Source organism: Corythoichthys intestinalis, chromosome 10 (assembly GCF_030265065.1).
Source record: "Corythoichthys intestinalis isolate RoL2023-P3 chromosome 10, ASM3026506v1, whole genome shotgun sequence".
Lineage (NCBI taxonomy): Eukaryota > Metazoa > Chordata > Actinopteri > Syngnathiformes > Syngnathidae > Corythoichthys > Corythoichthys intestinalis.
The window spans coordinates 57,032,806-57,052,830 of NC_080404.1; the positions used below are offsets into that span (position 1 = coordinate 57,032,806).

Genomic DNA, 20,025 nt, shown 5'->3' on the forward strand with positions numbered 1-20,025 from the left:
ATAGTGTATTACCGTTTTGTGTGTGTGTGGACGAGTTCATTTCCATTTCGCTCTCTTCACGAAGAGCTCGCCATGAGTGGGTGACATCTGTTTGTTGTGTATATTGTGTCTTCCGTGCCCCGTATGTGTATTTGGGTTGGTCAGAAAACCGACGTTCTCATCTGGTGAATATGCCGAAGCCATGCCGATGAAGACCTCACCGTGAGACTCACTTTACATACAGCTCGCTTTACAAACAGTAGCCCATATTCTCAGGCAAGCCACACAAGGCCAACATTGGTCAGACTTAACGGGTATTACGTTGCCCTGCCATCTCCATTTCATGAGCACAAGTCTATAAACACTATTGATTTTCACAAAGTGAGTTTTGCACTTGAATCCAGCGAAATGTAGGTGCGGCTGGTTGTGTATGGAGGACCAAATGGGACAGAAATGAAATATATATACAGTGCCCTCCATAATTATTGGCACCCCTAGTTAAGATGTGTTTTTTAGCTTCTAATAATTTTTTAAAATTCAAATAATATGGGACCTTAATGGAAAAAAGAGAAAATCCAACCTTCAATACAAGTGCATTTATTCAGTGGGGAAAAAATCCCACATATAGAAATAATTATTTGACATCAAAAATGTGTGTCACATTTATTAGCACCCCTGGCGTTAATACTTTGTACAACCCCCTTTTGCCAACAAAACAAGGTCTGGGGACTGAGATGGCCATGGGAGGAGCTTGATTTTCTGTCTGGTGAACCATTTCTGTGTAGATTTGGCCATATGTTTAGAGTCATTGTCTTGCTGAAAGACCCAGTGATGACCCATCTTCAGCATTCGGGCAGAAGGCAACCGATTTTGATTTAAAATGTCCTGGTATTTCAAAGCATTCATGATGTCATGCACCCTAACAAGGTTCCCAGGGCCTTTGGAAGCGAAACAGCCCCACAGCATCACTGACCAGCAAGACAATGACCCTAAACATATGGCCAAATCTACACAGAATGCGCTACATGCGCTCTTAGGGACGTGCGGAAGTATTACCTGCTCTATGCTTCCTGCGCCAAAATAAAAGTCACAAAAAATTACAAAACAAAAATGAACATTTAAATCAAATACACGTATTGCCAAAGGGCAGAACAGCCATATTAATATAATAAAGTAAAAGAATTAAGATACAGGTAGTCCCCGGGTTATGACGTACTCGACTTACGCGATGTGAACTTTACGAATCCGGAGGTTCGTCCACTATTTTGTCCCCAGTCTTTTTTTTGTTTGTTTGTTTGTCGCGCAAACAGTTCTTAATTGTACCTCAGAGTATCTTTTTATTTATTTATTTATTTATTTTTACTCTTTACTGTATTAACACATGACTTGTTCTGTCCCCACTAAACAAGAAATTGTTCAACTTGACAGACAGCTAACAAAGCAATTGTGCCTTTTGAAGCTTTTGACTTCCTTCACTTTTGACAATTTGTAAAGCTGTAACAAACATATGTACAAGTCTGTTCAAAATGACACACATTTAACAATAAAACACTCAACACAAAATGATTGGTGTTAAAACATCCATCTAATCTGATCTATATGTAAATTTAGTAGATTAAATTAGCCTAATTTGCCACACAAAAGTCCGCTAGCTTAAAAACTACTAATGCTAACGTATTTTTTTTACAATAAATATTGTACGTATATAATGGCAACTGTTGACTTCTATCGAAGCTTTGACTGTAAAATCCCGTTTGGTGTCGCATTGTTGCGCTGCCGATGATTGTAAACTCTTATAGCAAAGTTTGATTTTTGCCTCAGCTAGCTATCAGTAAGCTAAACCACGCTAGGCATGATGGGAAACGTAGTTTTGAACTGCTACGTTTGGAAACATGCTGGTTGAATTGTTTGTCAGTTTATTTCGGTTATTGTTTGCGTGCAATCTAGAACATTGAATGAGAATATAAATTGAATGGGAATAACAATTCGTCAAGGACAATTGTCGTGATAGTAATTTATAAAAATGTTTAGTTGGCACATAGCCTACTGTGTGTATGTGTATTGACTGGACTACATTTCCATGGGTCTGCATTATATATATATTATTATTATTATTTTCAAACTGCATTTTTCCATACAGAGTGAGGGGGCACACTTTAAATATATTAAAGTGATATAGGCATCTTTGAGTAAACTTGGAGTAAAATTCAAGTATCTTGAGGCCAGGCTGAGTGTCCTCTTTTTTAGAAATCTAAATATGGTCACCCTAACGTATTTACAATTTTCATAGCAAGTCGCTCACACGTTACTCCCCAAACTGTAGCTGTAAACTTAATTACAAACGCATACACAAACACAAATTAGCTGAAATAACTTACAGCTTTATGTGAGGCTAACCAGAGCGCACATATCCTTTATTCATGTCAGGCATCAGAGTCTGCTCCTCAATCATACAAGACGACAGTCCAGCCAAACACAACGCTGCCACCAGAGGGCAGTTTATCATCCACCATTAAACCAAATACAACCCTAGCACTACCTGTACTGTGAGGTACAATAAGGTACTATTTGCACGTCTTAAAAAAATAAATAAAAAAAAAACAACTACCGAGGTATGTCCTGAACCGTGACTTGTGTGTATCCTCCCACCCCTATTATATATTGTAGGGGTGGGAACCTCTTGGTACTTCACAATACAATATGATTTGCAATACAAAGCTCAATAACTGCGATCTCATGATGACCATGACCAATAATCGGTCTATCTCTTGATTCTGAATCTGAATCTTTTCATCAGGGACAGGGTGCGCAGCTGGCATAAGCAGTAAACCATATAAATCATGTTAGTTAGAAGCACAACTTCCTGAAGAAAGACTGAATTTAGGCTATTGACTAGCCTAACTTATTTGAAACATAGCTGATAAACACACAGGAAGTCGTGACATGTATGAATGGCAAGGTTTACTCCCGAGTTGGTATGTGATCTTCATTTGGACTTAGCATTCAGTATTCACCAAGCTGTGCGCTCTTGTGACACTCACCAGGATACGAAGCAGTGAGGTCCCGGTGGGTGTATTTTCAGGGAGGCTGATATTGTAGAGAGATTTGCTGAAGATGGGTCTGTTATCGTTCTCATTGATAAGGTCAATATAAATACGGGCGAATCCCACATGGTCGGACATGGACTCGTTGGCGTACAGCTGGAAAGAAAGAGATGTAGGTGATGTATTAGTAACATAATGATGGCACATACTAGTACTTTGATAGAAATCATAACCCTTTAGAGGCGGGAAATCAAAGACACCCCAAAAATGAAAGTAAAAATGATGCAACCGACCATTTTCCCAAAATGTCATTGTCGCAACTCAAAATGATTCTCAGTAGTGCTATTACACATGCCTTACAATGTCGGGGCATGCTCCTAATGAGACAACGGATGGCATCTTGGGGTATCTCCTCCCAGATCTCGACCGAGGCATCACCGACTTCCTGGACAGTCTTAGGAGCAAGTCGCGGCCTGAAGGAGATCCCAGGAGACAGTTACTCCAGGATAGCTGGACAGACCTGTAGAAGGTCCTTAAAACCTCAGCAGGATCGGTATCTGCTTCTTTGTGCAAGGAGGAACGGGATGAACACTGCCAGAGCCCCACAAAATGACCTCCAGCAGGCCACTGGTGTGAAAGCTCCTGACCAAACAATCATAAATAAACTCCACAAAGGTGTCCTGAGGGCCCGACGTCCTGGAGTGGGCCCTGTGCTCACTGCCCAGCACCGTAGAACTCGAGTGGTATCTACTACAGACCACCAGAATTGGCAACTATACCACTGTGCTCTTCACCGATGAGAGCAGGGTTAACTTAAGCACATGCGACAAAGGGTCCGAAGATGACGTGGAGAAAGTTACGCTGCCTGCAACATCATTCAGCATGACTGATTTGGTGGTAGGTCAGTGATGACCTGAAGAGGCATATCCTTTGAAGGATGCACAGACCTCTACAAGTTACATAATGGCACCTTGACTGCTATTGGGTATTAGGATGGAATCCTTGGAGCAATTGTCAGAACCTACACTGGTGCAGTCGGACCTCGATTCCTTCTGGTCCAGGACAATGCCCGACCTCATGTGGCTAGAGTATGCAGGCAGTTCCTGGAGGATGAAGGAATTGATTCCAAAGACTGGCTCCCACTTTCACCTGACCAAAACCCAGTAGAACACCACTGGGGCAATATATTTAAGTCCATGTGGCGCCACCAGGTTGCTCCCCAGATTGTCTAGGAGCTCAGTGATGCCCTGGTCCAGATCTGGGAGGAGATCCCCCAGCACATCAGCCGTCGTCTCATTCGGATATATTCATATATAAGTATGTAATGCCCCTTTCCGACTGAAACTAGTGGGTCAACGTGCGTTTTCTTCCAAGCTGATGCAACCCACTAGCAATTGGCAACTTTCCCATTGACAAAAAAAAAAGCCGTGTCTTTTTTTTTTTTTTTTTTTCACCTGTCTAACTGCCCACCCCTCCTCAGCCGTGCGTAAGTTTACGTGACGTCACCACGCTAAGATGCGCGTCGACAAGTGCGACCGAATTCATTCAGTTCAAGGAAGTAAACAATGCAGAGCAACATGGAAGCCTCCTTTCCGTTTGTGTTCTCTGTTTTCATGCTTTTTACTGCCCTCAAAATGGTCGAAATGCAGCAAAGGATCAACACTCTGCTTGTGCTGAGGCAACGTAGGCGACGTGAATTTTGGTTTGAAATTGAAAGGAGTCGTGTAAGTCACAGAAGGAGGAGAAGAGCCTTTGTTTAATCTGTTATGGCTATTGCTAACACTGCTACACCGACTGTTCGCCGTATGTGGATCCGGGCTAGAGCACATGGTTTTCGGTCTACAATTGAGCATTTTGGAGAGGAGCAGTGGAAGGCGCACTTAAGAGCCTACGTCACCACGTAGATTAGGGTGTTGACTGTTGACCCGGGGTTTTGCTTTCACACTGCCTGACGATCAGAGCCGAGGTGATTTTAACGCGGGCCGCTTGGCGGGTTGATTGACACGGGTCGAGGCGGGTCGCTGCACCTTTCCCACTGCCACCAAAAGCGGATTGTTCGTGGGTTGACATGGGTTTTTTGGCCAGTGGGAAAGGGGTATAATTGTAAATGAGTCCTGGTGTCCACATACGTGGACATCACATTTTGGGTATCACATTTTGGGTCACTTAGGCCGCAGTTGTACACCAAACTCTATTGTGGTCTACATGACCCAAAATGTAATGTTCACACATGGGGACGCCAGGTCTTCATGGGTTAAAATTTATTCATCTATTTTAATTACCAAAATAGTCACTTGCCCTATAAAGGGTGAAAAAGTTGGATAAATGTTTGAACACCAACCAACGGTGTGTCTTCACAGGTATGTATCCAGTTAACACGTGTGCACTGATATTACCCATTAAGTTTGACAAAAAAAAAACGGCATTTGTTCATAGATAAGCCACACTGGACTATTAGCTGTAGCTGTCCTCACTTTATTATGGGATATTTACACCAAAAGATGTTAACTGGTAACACTATTTGACAGTAGCTTCATAAGACTATTATAACACCAAATGAACCACCATGAAGCTTTGAACCAATTGGCTGCAAAGCTTTATTGCTTTAAGAAGCTTCATTTGGCCATCACAGCTCCCTTGGTGGAAACAGTCAACCTCTGCTGCCACCTGCTGTCAACAATGTTGTCGTCCGCATGCCTCCTAGCATGCATTGCAGTAATACAGATGTAAATAACAATCAAAATTCATGTTTTGTGCTAATTATTTCTTCAGTTACTGTTCCAGTTGTTTCATTAATTGCTAGTTATGGTATTTTGCTACACTTGATTAGACAGTGGCGCCAGAAGACTGTTATAAGACCAAATGAACCCCCATGAAGGTTTGAACCAATGGTCTGCAAAGCTTCATTGCTTCAAGAAGCTTCACTTGGCCATCACTGCTCCCTTGGGGGAGACAGTCAACCTCTTCTGTCACCTGCTGTCAACACTTTAGTTTTCCAACATGCCTCCTAACATGCAGTGCAGCACTACAGATGTAAATAACAATCAAAATTCATGTTCTGTGCTTATTATTTATTCAGTTACTTTTGCAGTTGTTTCATCAATTGCCAGTTGTGGCATTTGGTAAAACTGTTTGACAGAGGCGCCAGAAGACTGTTATAAGACCAAATGAACCACCATCATTGCTTCAAGGAGCTTTATTTGGCCATCACTGCTCCCTTGGGGGAGACTGTCAACCTCTGCTGTCAACACTGTTGTTTTCAAACATGCCTTCTAGCATGCATTGCAGCTCTACAGATGTAAATAACAATCAAAATTCATGTACAGTGCTAATTATTTCTTCGGTTACTGTTCCAGTTGTTTGATTAACTGCTAGTTATGGTATTTGGTAACACTTTATTTGACAGTAGTGCCATAAGACTGTCATAAGACCAAATGAACAGCCATGACGCTTTGAAACAATTGTCTGCAAAGCTTCATTGCTTCAAGAAGCTCAATTTGGCAAATCCCTACTCCCTTGGGGGAGACAATCAACCTCTGCTGTCAACACTGTTGTTTTCAAACTTGCCTCCTAGCATGCACTGCAACACTACAGATTAAATAACAATCAAAATTCATGTTCTGTGCTAATTATTTCTTCAGTTACTGTTCCAGTTGTTTCATTAATGGCTAGTTATGGTATTTGGTAACACTTTATTTGACAGTGGCACCATAAGACTGTCATAAGTCCATCATAATTATGACATGTCAATGCCATGGGCATTAATGAATGCTTATGGCAGATGTTATTTTGTATCATTCAACAAATTATCTCACTTTTAAATGGATCTAATACATAAATGGAGTTAGTGAGATAATTAGCCATATGACATCTGTCATAAGCATTCAGAATGCCCATGATAGTGTCATAATTATGAAGGTCTTATGGCAGTCTTATGACGGTGCTGTCAAATAAAGTGTTACCTATTAACCCGAATAAATCAACAAATAAACCGCACTGGACTATAAGATGCAGGATTTAAAATGAGGGGAAAAAAGTAGCGGCTTGTAGTCTGAAAATTACGGTATATAAAAGGTGCAATGGGTTCTGAAGTCTTTTCAAACTTACAGAAAAAACGTATCTGCGGATGCGCTCGTAGTCGAGAGGCATCGCAACCCTCATCCTGATGTCGGCACGCCCTTGGACGGACGTAGGCGAGATGGTAAAGTATTCTGAATTGTTCCCTGTCAGGAACACTTGGAACATGCTGTTCACCCCCTGCCACAAGAAGTACAAGAGAGAAAAATGGATTTAGTACAATGGAAAACCGGGATTGATAAACTTAGAAAAGTTAGGCAATAAAATATTCTTCTTCTTTTTTTTTTTATGATGAATGGTTCAAAAGAAAGCAGGGGAAAAAACATTATTGGGGAACAACGTTTAGTTGTCAAAAGTAGTAGGTCCCTAAACATAAAAAAGAAATCAAGAGTGGTGTCAGCATCTTTCAGTTGTAGCTTATTTGTTGCTTTTTTCATGTCCGGCAAGTTCTGAAGCATTGGTCGAAAGATGATGAAGATTGGTGGCAATCAGTGGCTATCAGGAAGCTCAAAGCATGTCTGCCTGTGAGTGCTTTGTGACGATGGAGGGACTCAGCTGCACCCGCTGCTCGGTAGGGAAAGAATCTAGAGTGCCAGAAGTCAAGGCTCCAAATACAAACAGCTAAACAATCAGAAAAAAATAAGTATTTAGTCAACCACCAATTGTGCAAGTTCTCCAACTTGAAAAGATTAGAGAGGCCTGTAATTGTCAACATGGGTAAACCTCACCATGAGAGACAAAATGTGGAGGAAAAAAACAGAAAATCACATTGTTAGATTTTTAAAGAATTTATTTGCAAATCATGGTGGAAAATAAGTATTTGGTCACCTGCAAACAAGCAAGATTTCTGGCTGTCAAAGAGGTCTAACTTCTTCTAACGAGGTCTAACAAGCCTCTACTCGTTACCTGTATTAATGGCACCTGTTTTAACTCATTATCGGTATAGAAGACACCTGTCCACAAACTCAGTCAGTCACACTCCAAACTCTACTATGGCCAAGACCAAAGAGCTGTCGAAGGACACCAGAGACAAAATTGTAGACCTGCACCAGGCTGGAAAGACTGAATCTGCAATAGGTAAAATGCTTGGTGTAAAGAAATCATCTGTGGGAGCAATTATTAGAAAATGGAAAACATACAAGACCACTGATAATATCCCTCGATCTGGGGCTCCATGCAAGATCTCACCCCGTGGCGTCAAAATGGTAACAAGAACGGTGAGCGAAAAAATCCCAGAACCACACGGGGGGACCTAGTGAATGACCTACAGAGAGCTGGGACCAAAGTAACAAAGGCTACTATCAGTAACACAATGCGCAGGCAGGGACTGAAATCCTGCACTGCTAGACGTGTCCCCCTGCTGAAGCCAGTACACGTCCATGCCCGTCTGCGGTTCGCTAGAGAGCATTTGGATGATCCAGAAGAGGACTAGGAGAATGCATTATGGTCAGATGAAACCAAAATAGAACTTTTTGGTAGAAACACAGGTTCTCGTGGTTGGAGGAGAAAGAATACTGAATTGCATCCGAAGAACACCATACCCAGCGTGAAAACATCATGCTTTGGGGCTGTTTTTCTACAAAGGGACCAGGACGACTGATCTGGGTAAAGGAAAGAATGAATGGGGCCATGTATCGAGAGATTTTGAGAGAAAATCTCCTTCCATCAGCAAGGCCGTTGAAGATGAGACGTGGCTGGGTCTTTCAGCATGACAATGATCCCAAACACACAGCCAGGGCAAGAAAGGAGTGGCTTCGCAAGAAGCATTTCAAGGTGCTGAAGTGGCCTAGTCAGTCTCCAGATCTCAACCCCATAGAAAATCTGTGGAGGGAGTCGAAAGTCCGTGTAGCCCAACGACAGCCCCAAAACATTACTGCTCTAGAGGAGATCTGCATGGAGGAATGGGCCTAAATACCAGCAACAGTGTGTGAAAAGCTTGTGAAGAGTTACAGAAAACGTTTGGCCCCTGTTATTGCCAACAAAGGGTACATAACAAAATATTGAAATGAACTTTTGGTATTGACCAAATACTTATTTTCCACTATGATTTGCAAATAAATTCCTTAAAAATCAATGTGATTTTCTGTTGTTGTTTTTTTTTTCCACATTCTGTCTCTCATGTTTGAGGTTTACCCATGTTGACGATTACAGGCCTCTCTAATATTTTCAAGTGGGAGAACTTGCACAATTAGTGGTTGACTAAATACTTATTTGCCCCACTGAATATAGAAAACTTTGATTCCATTTTGTCTGTCCGGACATTTTTTTGGACAGTCTCCAAAGGGATTTTCCAGTTATTCTTTCTACATTTGGACACATATCAAAGTATAGGATTGTGTTTGTTTTAGTACATTTTAGAACTGTTTTAAAGCAGAAAGAGATGTTGTGATGGCTGATGACAACCGTGACTATCTACCTAAATACAGAAATGCAGATCGGGGATTTAGTTCTGGCTCGAAAAATGCTTACGACTCTGAGTTTTAGTTGGAAAACAACTATTGAGGTGTCTGAAATGTTGGCACCGCACAACTCGTATTAAGTACGCTGTGGAAATATCTCTCGATCCGGCGTGAAATTCCAAATAACCTCTAAAAAGAGTACCTAATGTCTTAGTCTGTCTTTCAAACACGGATAATCCCTCAAGTACAAAAGCATGAATATAAATCAAGGCAGGGTCAAAACGACAGCGTAAGAAGTCGGTGGCTGCCTTGAGCCGAGAAAGTATCGCCGGTGCTCCCCTGTCCTCTTTAAAGCTGCAGGGCGGCCGGTTGCGTCACCTCTGTGGCAGACAGAGTGCACTGGTCAATTGGTATTTTGCTGGCAGCTCAAATAGCCCCCTTGTTTTTGTTTTTATCTGTGTGAGAACCGTTGTGGCTGATGGCTCCTATTTAAAAGACCATCCAATATGCAGGGATGTCACCTCAAACTGCCCATAAATATAATTGCTCGTCCATTTACTTCAGCCTTTAGAAGCGCCTGATAAAAGTACCCTGTCAGTAGTGACATCCATAAAGTTTGTTGACAGGTTCCAGTAGAAAAAAGTTTTCACAGACGCCAGCCGAGCAGAAGAAACGGAGAGATGAACTAACGGCGGGGAAAAAGCGTGAGAGAGGGGTAACTACCACTTGTGTCATAGTCTGCAAAATAAAACATCTGCGTGTAATTCCCTAGACTACGGGAATGAAAGATTCCAGCGCAAGTGTAGCAGAGTGTGAATGAGTGTGCACATCATTTCCTGACATGTGGGTTTTACAAGATCCGAGACAGCAAATCAAAACAAAAAGAAATTACCTGAAAAACGTGCAGTCACATGTGAAAATAACGCATCAAACACCAGCAAGTCGGAGGTTTTCATTGCTTCTTGACATGATTACATTATATTTATTATTCTTCCCTGTATATACACTGCTGACCAAAAGCATTGGCACCCTTGCAATTCTGTCAGATAATGCTCAATTTCTCCCAGAAAATGATTCCAACTAGGGTTGTTCCGATCATGTTTTTTTGCTCCCGATCTGATCCCGATCGTTTTAGTTTGAGTATCTGCCGTTTCCGATATTTCCCGATTCGATTGCTTTTTTTTTTGCTCCCGATTCAATTCCAATCATTCCCGATAATTTTCCCCGATCATATACATTTCTTGCCTGGTACACGAGACTCACCGCTGTTCCAGCTATTGAGTCTGGCCACCATTCAAGCGGATACAATTTCCAGGGCGGAGCAAGCCACAGCAAACAGACAGCGGAGTGGACCAATCAGCGACGGGCAGACGAGACGTTAGTAAACTGACGAGGGAAGGACGAGGGACTTGCGCGCGGAAGTAAACATACGAAGAGAGCGGAGTTTATTCAACATGGCTAGCGCGAGACAGACGGTTGTCAATGACTCGTGTCGATGTGTTTTTGGTCATTTAAAACTGATTTTACCGTGGATTGGAACATGTTCTCGGCTCTCCCGTTCACCATCTGTGTTGTGGAGACGACTTTCGACGCGCAAGAGTGACATTGCTCGTTAAGAACACGTGACGCAAATAAACGAATCTGATTTGTCGATTGATTTTGTACCTGCTCGAGAGGCCGTTAATGGGATGGTTCCCAGACTATTTCTCTCAGTGTTTGAAAAATACAGGGAGAATAGTCTGGCAGAGCCAGGCAAATACATTTTGGACATGCATTAAGAAAAAAAATGAATAAAACTCGGACGAATATATACATTCAACATACAGTACATAAGTACCGTATTTGTTTATTATGACAATAAATCCTCAAGATGGCATTTATATTATTAACATTCTTTCTGTGAGAGGGATCCACAGATAGAAAGACTTGTGACTTTGTATATTGTGACTAAATATTGCCATCTAGTGTATTTGTTGAGCTTACAGTAAATGATACTGTCGCCATGCCCAAATGCACGATGGGAAGTGGAACCATGACTGTGCGTAGTGCTACCAATTGATATATCTTCTCTGCGTTGGGAAATAACATAAGGTGTTAAGAAAAAGATTAATTGCTACCTTGCTTCCCCACATTGATATTTCTAATCGTAGGGAGAGGGATTTTAAGGCTTTAGCCAATTAAAAAAAGGCTCCAAAGGCTGCCAAAATTCACACTACTCATTTTACGCTGCCTTTTATCTCTCTATATAGGTAAAACGGCGCCATTACAGATTGAGCGCGACAATGCGTGAGTGGGTCGTGCAGCGCATGCGTTCAAATATTTCAACGTGATACATTTTTTAAAAAATTAATTACCGCTGTTATCGGGATAAATTTGATAACCCTACCTTAAGCCTAAACTAAAGACTCTGGATGAGTGTAACATATTATGTTTGTAACGTTAAATACAATTAGAAAACGATTTAATCAAAATATATATAGTATATATATTAAAAAAAGGCATGGCCGATATTTTTTTGCCTAGTCCGATACTTTGAAAATGACGTGATCGGACCCGATCGATCGGCATCCCGATTGATTGGGACATCTCTAATTTCAACTACAAATGCTTTGTTAGTAATAGCCTAAAAACACAAAAGAGAATGGAAAAATACATCTAAATCATTGTCATTTTACTCAAAAATGGGCCCGACAAAAGTATTGGCACTAGAAGCGTGTGAAATTTCCGATTCTTAGATTATTTACGATTCGGCCGTGGAAGATTCGAGAACGATTCACATACATCCAAATTGCGATTATTGAATTATACCAGGTAAAGCGGAAATAAAACACAGACAGTGCGGTCTTCAGGACGCAATGAGGAACGGACCGAGAGTAAATATTAGAGATGTCCTGATCGATCGGTCCGATCACGTCATTTTCAAAGTATCGGAATCGGCAAAAAAATATCGGACATGCCTTTAAAAAAAAAAAAAAAAAAAAATTTTAATCAAATCGTTTTCTAATTGTATTTAACGTTACAGACATAATACGTTACACTCATCCAGAGTCTTTAGTTTAGGCTTAAGGTAGGGTTATCAAATGTATCCCCTTAACGGCGGTAATTAATTAAAAAAAAAAAAATTATCACGTTAAAATTTTTAACGCAAGTAACGCATGCGCTGCACGATCCACTCACGCATCGTCGCGTTCAATCTGTAATGGCGCCGTTTTACCTGTATATAGGGCTAAAAGGCAGCGTAAAATGAGTAGAGTGAATTTTAGCAGCCTTTGGAGCCTTTTTTTAACTGGCTAAAGCCTTACAATCCCTCTCCCTACGATTAGAAATATCAATGTGGGGAAGCAAGGTAGCAATTGATATTTTTCTTAACACCCTATGTTGTTTCCCAACGCAGAGAAGATATATCAATTGGTACCACTACGCACAGTCATGGTTGCACTTCCCATCATGCATATGGGCAGAACAGTTACTGAAAGCTCAACAAATACACTAGATGGCAATATTTAGTCACAATATACAAACTCACATTTATCCTTTAAGAATTACAAGTCTTTCTATCCGTGGATCCCTCTCACAGAAAGAATGTTAATAATTTAAATGCCATCTTGAGGATATATTGTCATAATAAATTCAGTACTTATGTACTGTATGTTGAATGTATATATTTGTCCGAGTTTTATTCATTTTTTTCTTAATGCATTGCCAAAATGTATATGATCGGGAAAAATTATCGGGAATGATTGGAATTGAATCGGGAGCAAAAAAAAAAAAAAAAGCAATCGGATCGGGAAACATCGGGATCGGCAGATACTCAAACTAAAACGATCGGGATCGGATCGGGAGCAAAAAAACATGATCGGAACAACCCTAGTAAATATCATGTTCAACTCATGCCGCTAGATAAAAAAAACAAAAAACAAAAAAACAATAATACCTGACTGCGGCCGTCAGCCGCTACAAACTGCGCCCAGTTGCTAGTTGCTACAAACATACGGCAACATACGGCTATGGTAGAAATCACATATATCTAGAACTAGATGTGAAATGACAGACGACGGCCGTGTTAGATCATATACCAAGAAATAGATGTGAAATGACAGACTTTCCCGTGCTAGTAAACAGACGCCATCTTAAAGCAGAATTCTCTAGAAGGCTCTGTTGTAGGGAATCTAATTACTTTTTATCTTTACTTTAAAAAAAAAAAAAAAACAAACAAAACCAAATCAGCAAAATCTCAACTTTAATCTATCTTTAAATGATGAAACAGTTTTAAAACTTTCACGTCGAAAGTAGACAGAAGGGAAATTATGGAATAACGGGAGCAATTTTCACAACTTTAACAGTTGATTCACAACATTAAATTAATTTAATGTAGTTTAAAGCTGCCAATACAGAATGGAGACTTGAGTATTTTATTTACTGTTGATAACGGTTAACTTGATACTGAAATAGTAGTTTGTTTAGCCTGAGAGGATTTTTGAACAATTTTGGAACTAGTGTACAAAAAATTAAAAGCTGGGGGGGGGGGGGGGGGTGTTTGTGGTAATTCAATAATCGATTTATAATCGAATCAGAGCCTCTGAATCGTAATCGAATCGTTAGGTGCCCAAAGATTCCCACCTCTAATTGGCACCCTTCGAAAAATCATGAGATGCTTCTCTAATTTGTGTAATTAACAGCACCTGCTACTTACCTGTGGCGCATAACAGGTGGTGGCAATAACTAAATCACACCTGCAGCCAGTTAAAATGGATTAAAGTGGACTCGACCTCTGTCCTGTGTCCTTGTGTGTACCATATTGAGCATGGAGAAAAGAAAGAAGACCAAAGAACTGTCTGGGGAGTTGAGAAGCAAAGTTGTGAGGAAGCATGGGCAATCTCAAGGCTACTAGTCCATCTCCAAAGACCTGAATGTTCCTGTATCTACAGTGCGCAGTGTCATTCATAAGTGTAAAGCCCACGGCACTGTGGCTAACCTCCCTACATGTGGACGGCAAAGAAAAATTGACGATAGATTTCAACGAAAGATTGTGCAGATGGTGGATAAAGAACCTCGACTAAGATGCAAACAAGTTCAAGGTGTCCCGCAGGCTGAGGGTACAACGATGTCAACCTGTACTATCCATCTGTGTCTGAATGAAAACGGACTCTATGGTAGGATATCCAGGAAGAGCCCTTCTGACCCAGAGTTTGGAGTTTCCCAAAACTTACCTGAGAAAGCCAAAAACGTTTTGGAAGAATGTTCTCTGGTCAGATGGGACAAAAGTAGAGCTTTTTGGAAAAGGCATCAACATACAGTTTACAGGGAAAAAAAACGAGGCCGTCAAAGAAAAGAACACTGTCCCCACAGTCAAACATGGCGGAGCTTCCCTGATGTTTTGGGGTTGCTTTTCTGCCTCTGGCACTGGACTGCTTGACCATGTGCATGGCATTATAAGTCTGAAGACTACCAACAAATTTTCAGCATGATGTAGGGCCCAGTGTGAGAAAGCTTTCACTGGGCCTACCTCAGAGGTCATGGGTCTTCAAGCAGAACAATGACCCAGAATACACTTCAAAAAGCACTAAAAATGGTTTGAGAGAAAGCACTAGAGACTTCTGAAGAGGTCTAAGACCTAAATCCCATAGAACACCTGTGGAGAGATCTGAAAATGGTTACAGTTACAGAAAACGTTTGGCCTCTGTTATTGCCAACAAAGTATTGAGATGAGATGAACTTTTGGTAATGACCAAATACTTATTTTCCACCATGATTTGCAAATAAATTCTTTAAAAATCAAACAATGTGATTTTCTGTTTTTTTTCTTCACATTCTGTCTCTCATGGTTGAGGTTTACCCATGTTGACAATTACAGGCCTCTCTAATATTTTCAAGTGGGAGAACTTGAACCACATCTACAATATTGTAATATCATATGGTGCAACACATTTCCAACCTATATGTGTCAGGAATGAGCGGGCAGGCAGGTGGTGTGGACCCAAATGCAGGGAAACAAAAAAAGGCAGCAAGGCAGTGAACTCAAAAAACGTTTTAATAATAACTGACAAAAATCACAAAGTACAAACAAAAGGACTATGGATCAACAAAACTTAAACGGATGGACAGGTACGCGAGGGCTTGGACGGGTCTTGACTTTGGTAAAGACAGACATAGACAATGACGCAACAAGGAGTGACAAGAAACTGGGTCATTATATACGCAGACAAGGGGTAACGAGACGAGGAACAGCTGGGTAACACAGGTGGATGCAGATTGCAGGATACACTGGGAAAACACACACAGGTGAGAGCAATGGGTAATCACAGGGACAAGTCACACAAGGAGAAACCAAACACAAAACCTAACAATATGAAAAAGCTTGAAACACTGCAGAAAAAAGTCATACGTGCCATAACATGGTCCGGGTTCAATGCTCCAACTAAATTAACATTTTACCATCACCACCTTCTGAAGCTGTAAGAGCACAACTACTTTCAAAATGCTGCATAATGTATCAGGTCATCCATAAACTGAACCATAAATTAAGTGATCTCATCCCAATCTATACTCCTCAGCAACCATATACTACCAGAACAAAAAAATGACATCACAGGAAAAAACAGAAGGCTAAATAAAGTCTACAAGCTTTGGCATTGTGTGCAGAGGACCACAGATCTGGAATGAACTGGACGAAACACTTAAAATGTCACACTCCATCTCTATTTTTAAGAAAAAACTGAAAACTCTTCTCTTTGCCATGTATGCTTAATATGCTGTCTTTGAATAACATTCCTAAGGTATCACATGTCAAATCCGATGTAATCAGAATTTTGAAATTTCCCATAGTTAATTGTATGTATGTGTATGGATGTGTGTATGTGTGTGTTGTTTGACTGGGCCCCTACTAAAAGCTTTAAATAGCTTATTTGGAGTGTCCCTTTCATGCATCTTGCCAGATGAACTGCTTGTATATATGACCATATTCTTGTGTGTACCATGATATGATGTTGCCTGGTACACCAGACTCAACGCTGTTCCAGCTATTGAGACTGGCCACCATTCCCACGGATACAATTTCCAGGGCGGAGCAAGCCACAGCAAACAGACAGCGGAGTGAACCAATCAGCGACGGGCAGACGTGACGTTATTAACTGACGACGGAAGGACGAGGGACTTGCGCACAGAAGTAAACATACGAAGAGAGCGGAGTTTATTCAACATGGCTAGCGCGAGACAGACTATTGTCAATGACTCGTGTCGCTGTGTTTTTGGTAATTTAAAACAGAATTTACCGCGGATTGGAACATGTTCTCGGTTATCCCGTTGACCATCTGTGTTGTGGAGACGACTTTCGGCGCGCAAGAGTGACGTTGCTCGTGACGAACACGTCACGCAAATAAACGAATCTGATTTGTCGATTGATTTTGTACCTGCTCGAAAAGGACGTTAATGGGATGGTTCCCAGACTATTTCTCTCAGTGTTTGAAAAATACAGGGAGAATAGTCTGGCAGAGCCAGGCAAGATATGATGTGTGAATAAACTAAACTAAACAAAACAAACAAACAAAAAAAACTTGCACAATTAGTGATTGACTAAATACTTATTTGCCCCACTTTATATTCGGGTCAATACGGTAATTCGGTTTTGGGAGCAAAAAATTGGAACTGGCACAACACTAGTATTTACAATGCATCACTTTTTAAAAAAAAAAACAAAAAACTTTTGCCCACCTAATTTCACGGCCTCTGTTCTCCTCCCTCCTTTTCCCCACCATCCCTTTGACTTGTAGCTATCTGACAAATTCCACCCTGCCTGCTGCTGTGCCTAAATCAATCAGAGTTGACTAGCTTTCTGCTTATCTGTAGCCTCGGTGATTGATTTTCCTCGTTAGGCATAATTTGATGCTCCGTCCCATCTATTCCAGAGCAAATTAAATTGTGGCCAAGTCCGATGCGCGGGCGACGTCCGTGTGCGCTAGCGTCGGAGAGAGAGTGAAGGAAAGCTTAAAGTGAACTGAGAGTGCACGCGTTGTGATTGACTGATTAATAGATAAAGCTAACAGTAAGTGGCAGGGACACTAAATGTGCTGTTTAAGAACGTCGGAATGATTGCTAGTGAGGGACAACAGAATCGAGTCAACATTATAGAGGCCTGCGGTGATAACGATCGACCCACCTCATCCTTGTCTTCAGCCTGGATGAAGAGAGGCAGCGCAAAGCCCACCTGGGCGAGCTCAGTGATGCGGACACGGTACTCTGAACTGTTGAACTTGGGGGCATTGTCATTCTTGTCAATAAGCAGGATGGTGAAGGTGGTCCGAACGGTAGCGTCTGATGGACTGCGATCTTCTTTCAGCTCGGTGGCCTTAAGGTAGCCGTCGACGAAGCGGCCATTGCGCAGAGACGGATAACGAAAGGAAGACAAAAAGACAATACGTTACACCAAATGTAATTTCTGATGGAAGCTGTCAGCACACAATTCAGACGGGCATTTACAGCTTTTCATTTATCGAATCAGAAAAAAAGCACAGGCTGAATCGGAGGGCTCAAAGTGAGGCCAAAGGACGACCCCCACATGTAGACCCGTACACACACAGACAGAATGAGATTTAAGAGAAAATAGTCCAATTGAGAAGACCTAATTACACAATTTCTCTCTCTAGCTGTATTGGAGGTTCTACAAGAAGGGGGAGAGAAAGATAGAAATGGCTTTTTAGGGCTTTCTATGGTCTGATTGATAGTAGTTGAGTGTACTGCTAGTGTCCAGATAATAAAGGTTGTATAGCCGTGATCGTTCCAATGTAACTTTGCCTTCATAATCTTAGCGTTATCTAGCCTGGAGTTGAAAAATTAGTTGTATTACCCTGCGTTACGGGGAAAAAAAAAAATCAATCGAAGCACCACTAAAGCAGCATAAGAATGCAGAGAGCGGGGGGGAAAAAAATCTATATCTTATAAATACATTTTTGGGTGACATTTTTCCAGTATTTTCACTTTTTCTGTTTTTCTGCTTAATAATTATTGATTTCGATTAAAAAGATGAACTGAGACTGGAATACATTTGCAAGTATCACTTTTTCGAATTAAACCAGAACCAGTGAGATATGGAGAGATATTACCGGCCTCGCTCGTTCAGTATACTTGCAGCTTTCTTTGAAAATAACATACACTGCTGGCCAAAAGTATTGGCACCCCTGGAATTCTGTCAGATAATGCTCCATTTCTCCCAGAAATTGATTGCAATTACAATGCTTATGTAGTAATACATTCATTTATTTTGCTTGCAACGAAAAAACGAGAATGAAAAAAAAAAAATTCATTAGGGCTGTCAAAATTATTGCGTTAACGGGCGGTAATACATTTTTCAAAATTAATTATGTTAAAATATTTGACGCAATTAACACACATGCCCCGCTCAAACAGATTAAAATGACAGTACAGTGTTATGTCAACTTGTTACTTGTGTTTTTTGGGGTTTTGTCGCCCTCTGCTGGCGCTTGGTTGCGACTGATTTTATGGGTTTCAGCACAATGAGCATTGTGTAATTATTGACATCAACAATGGCGAGCTACTAGTTTATTTTTTGAATGCAAATTTTATTAAAACAAAAACATTACGAGGGGTTTCAAAATAAAATTTCTATAACTTGTTCTAACATTTATCTTTTAAGAACTACAAGTCTTTCTATCCATGGATCGCTTTAACAGAGGGTCAATGTTAATGCCATTTTGTTGATTTATTGTTATAATCAACAAATAGAGTACTTATGTACAGTATGTTGAATGTATATATCCGTCTTGTGTCTTATCCTTCCATTCCAACAATAATTTACAGAAAAATATGACATATTTTATAGATGGTTTGAATTGCCATGAATTCCAATTAATTTTTAAGCTGTGATTAACTCGATTAAAAATTTTAATAGTTTGACAGCCCTAAAATTAATCATTATCATTTTAAAGTGCGCATGACAGGATAAAAAATGAAGTCTCAGATAGCATTATTATGTGAATTAGAATCATATTTTGAGACGATTTGACTATATGGCGGAAAACACTCGGGTGACTTGAAGTTCCGCTCTAAGACCCCCAATTTGACCAAATTTCAAAATTATCCTACATGCATGTGTGATAATATGTCATTGCAAAGCTTAAAATCTCAATTTTCTGGGGGAAACAAAATTTTGAACAGGAGGGGATTAAAAGAAAAAAAAAAAAAAATTAAACAGCAAAACCCTAACTGGAGGCAAGAGCACACGAGAGCATAATTAAAGGCGCCATGATTTTAACGATATATTATTGCGTACTTACAGTGGGGCAAATAAGTATTTAGTCAACCACTAATTGTGCAAGTTCTCCCACTTGAAAATATTAGAGAGGCCCGTAATTGTCAACATGGGTAAACCTCAACCATGAGAGACATAATGTGAAAAAAAATCAAATTGTTTGATTTTTAAAGAATTTATTTGGAAATCATGGTGGGAAATAAGTATTTGGTCAATACCAAAAGTTCATCTCAATACTTTGTTATGTACCCTTTGTTGGCAA

At 40.6% G+C, this 20,025-nt stretch overlaps 1 protein-coding gene across 6 annotated transcripts in view; it reads right to left on the minus strand.

Annotated features, from left to right (window-relative positions):
• The window catches only part of cdh23 (cadherin-related 23), a 494,731-nt gene that overhangs the window by 222,341 nt on the left and 252,365 nt on the right, over window positions 1-20,025 (minus strand). For all 6 annotated transcript variants that reach the window (XR_009064688.1, XM_057848926.1, XM_057848928.1 and 3 more), the window contains 3 exons: window positions 17,655-17,843; window positions 7,131-7,280; window positions 3,021-3,179 (listed from right to left, as the gene is read on the minus strand). Coding sequence is in view for 5 of the 6 variants with exons in the window: in XM_057848926.1 (XP_057704909.1) it covers window positions 3,021-3,179; window positions 7,131-7,280; window positions 17,655-17,843 (498 nt within the window). In the remaining variant the exon portion in view is untranslated. The remainder of the gene's footprint in view (window positions 1-3,020; window positions 3,180-7,130; window positions 7,281-17,654; window positions 17,844-20,025) is intronic.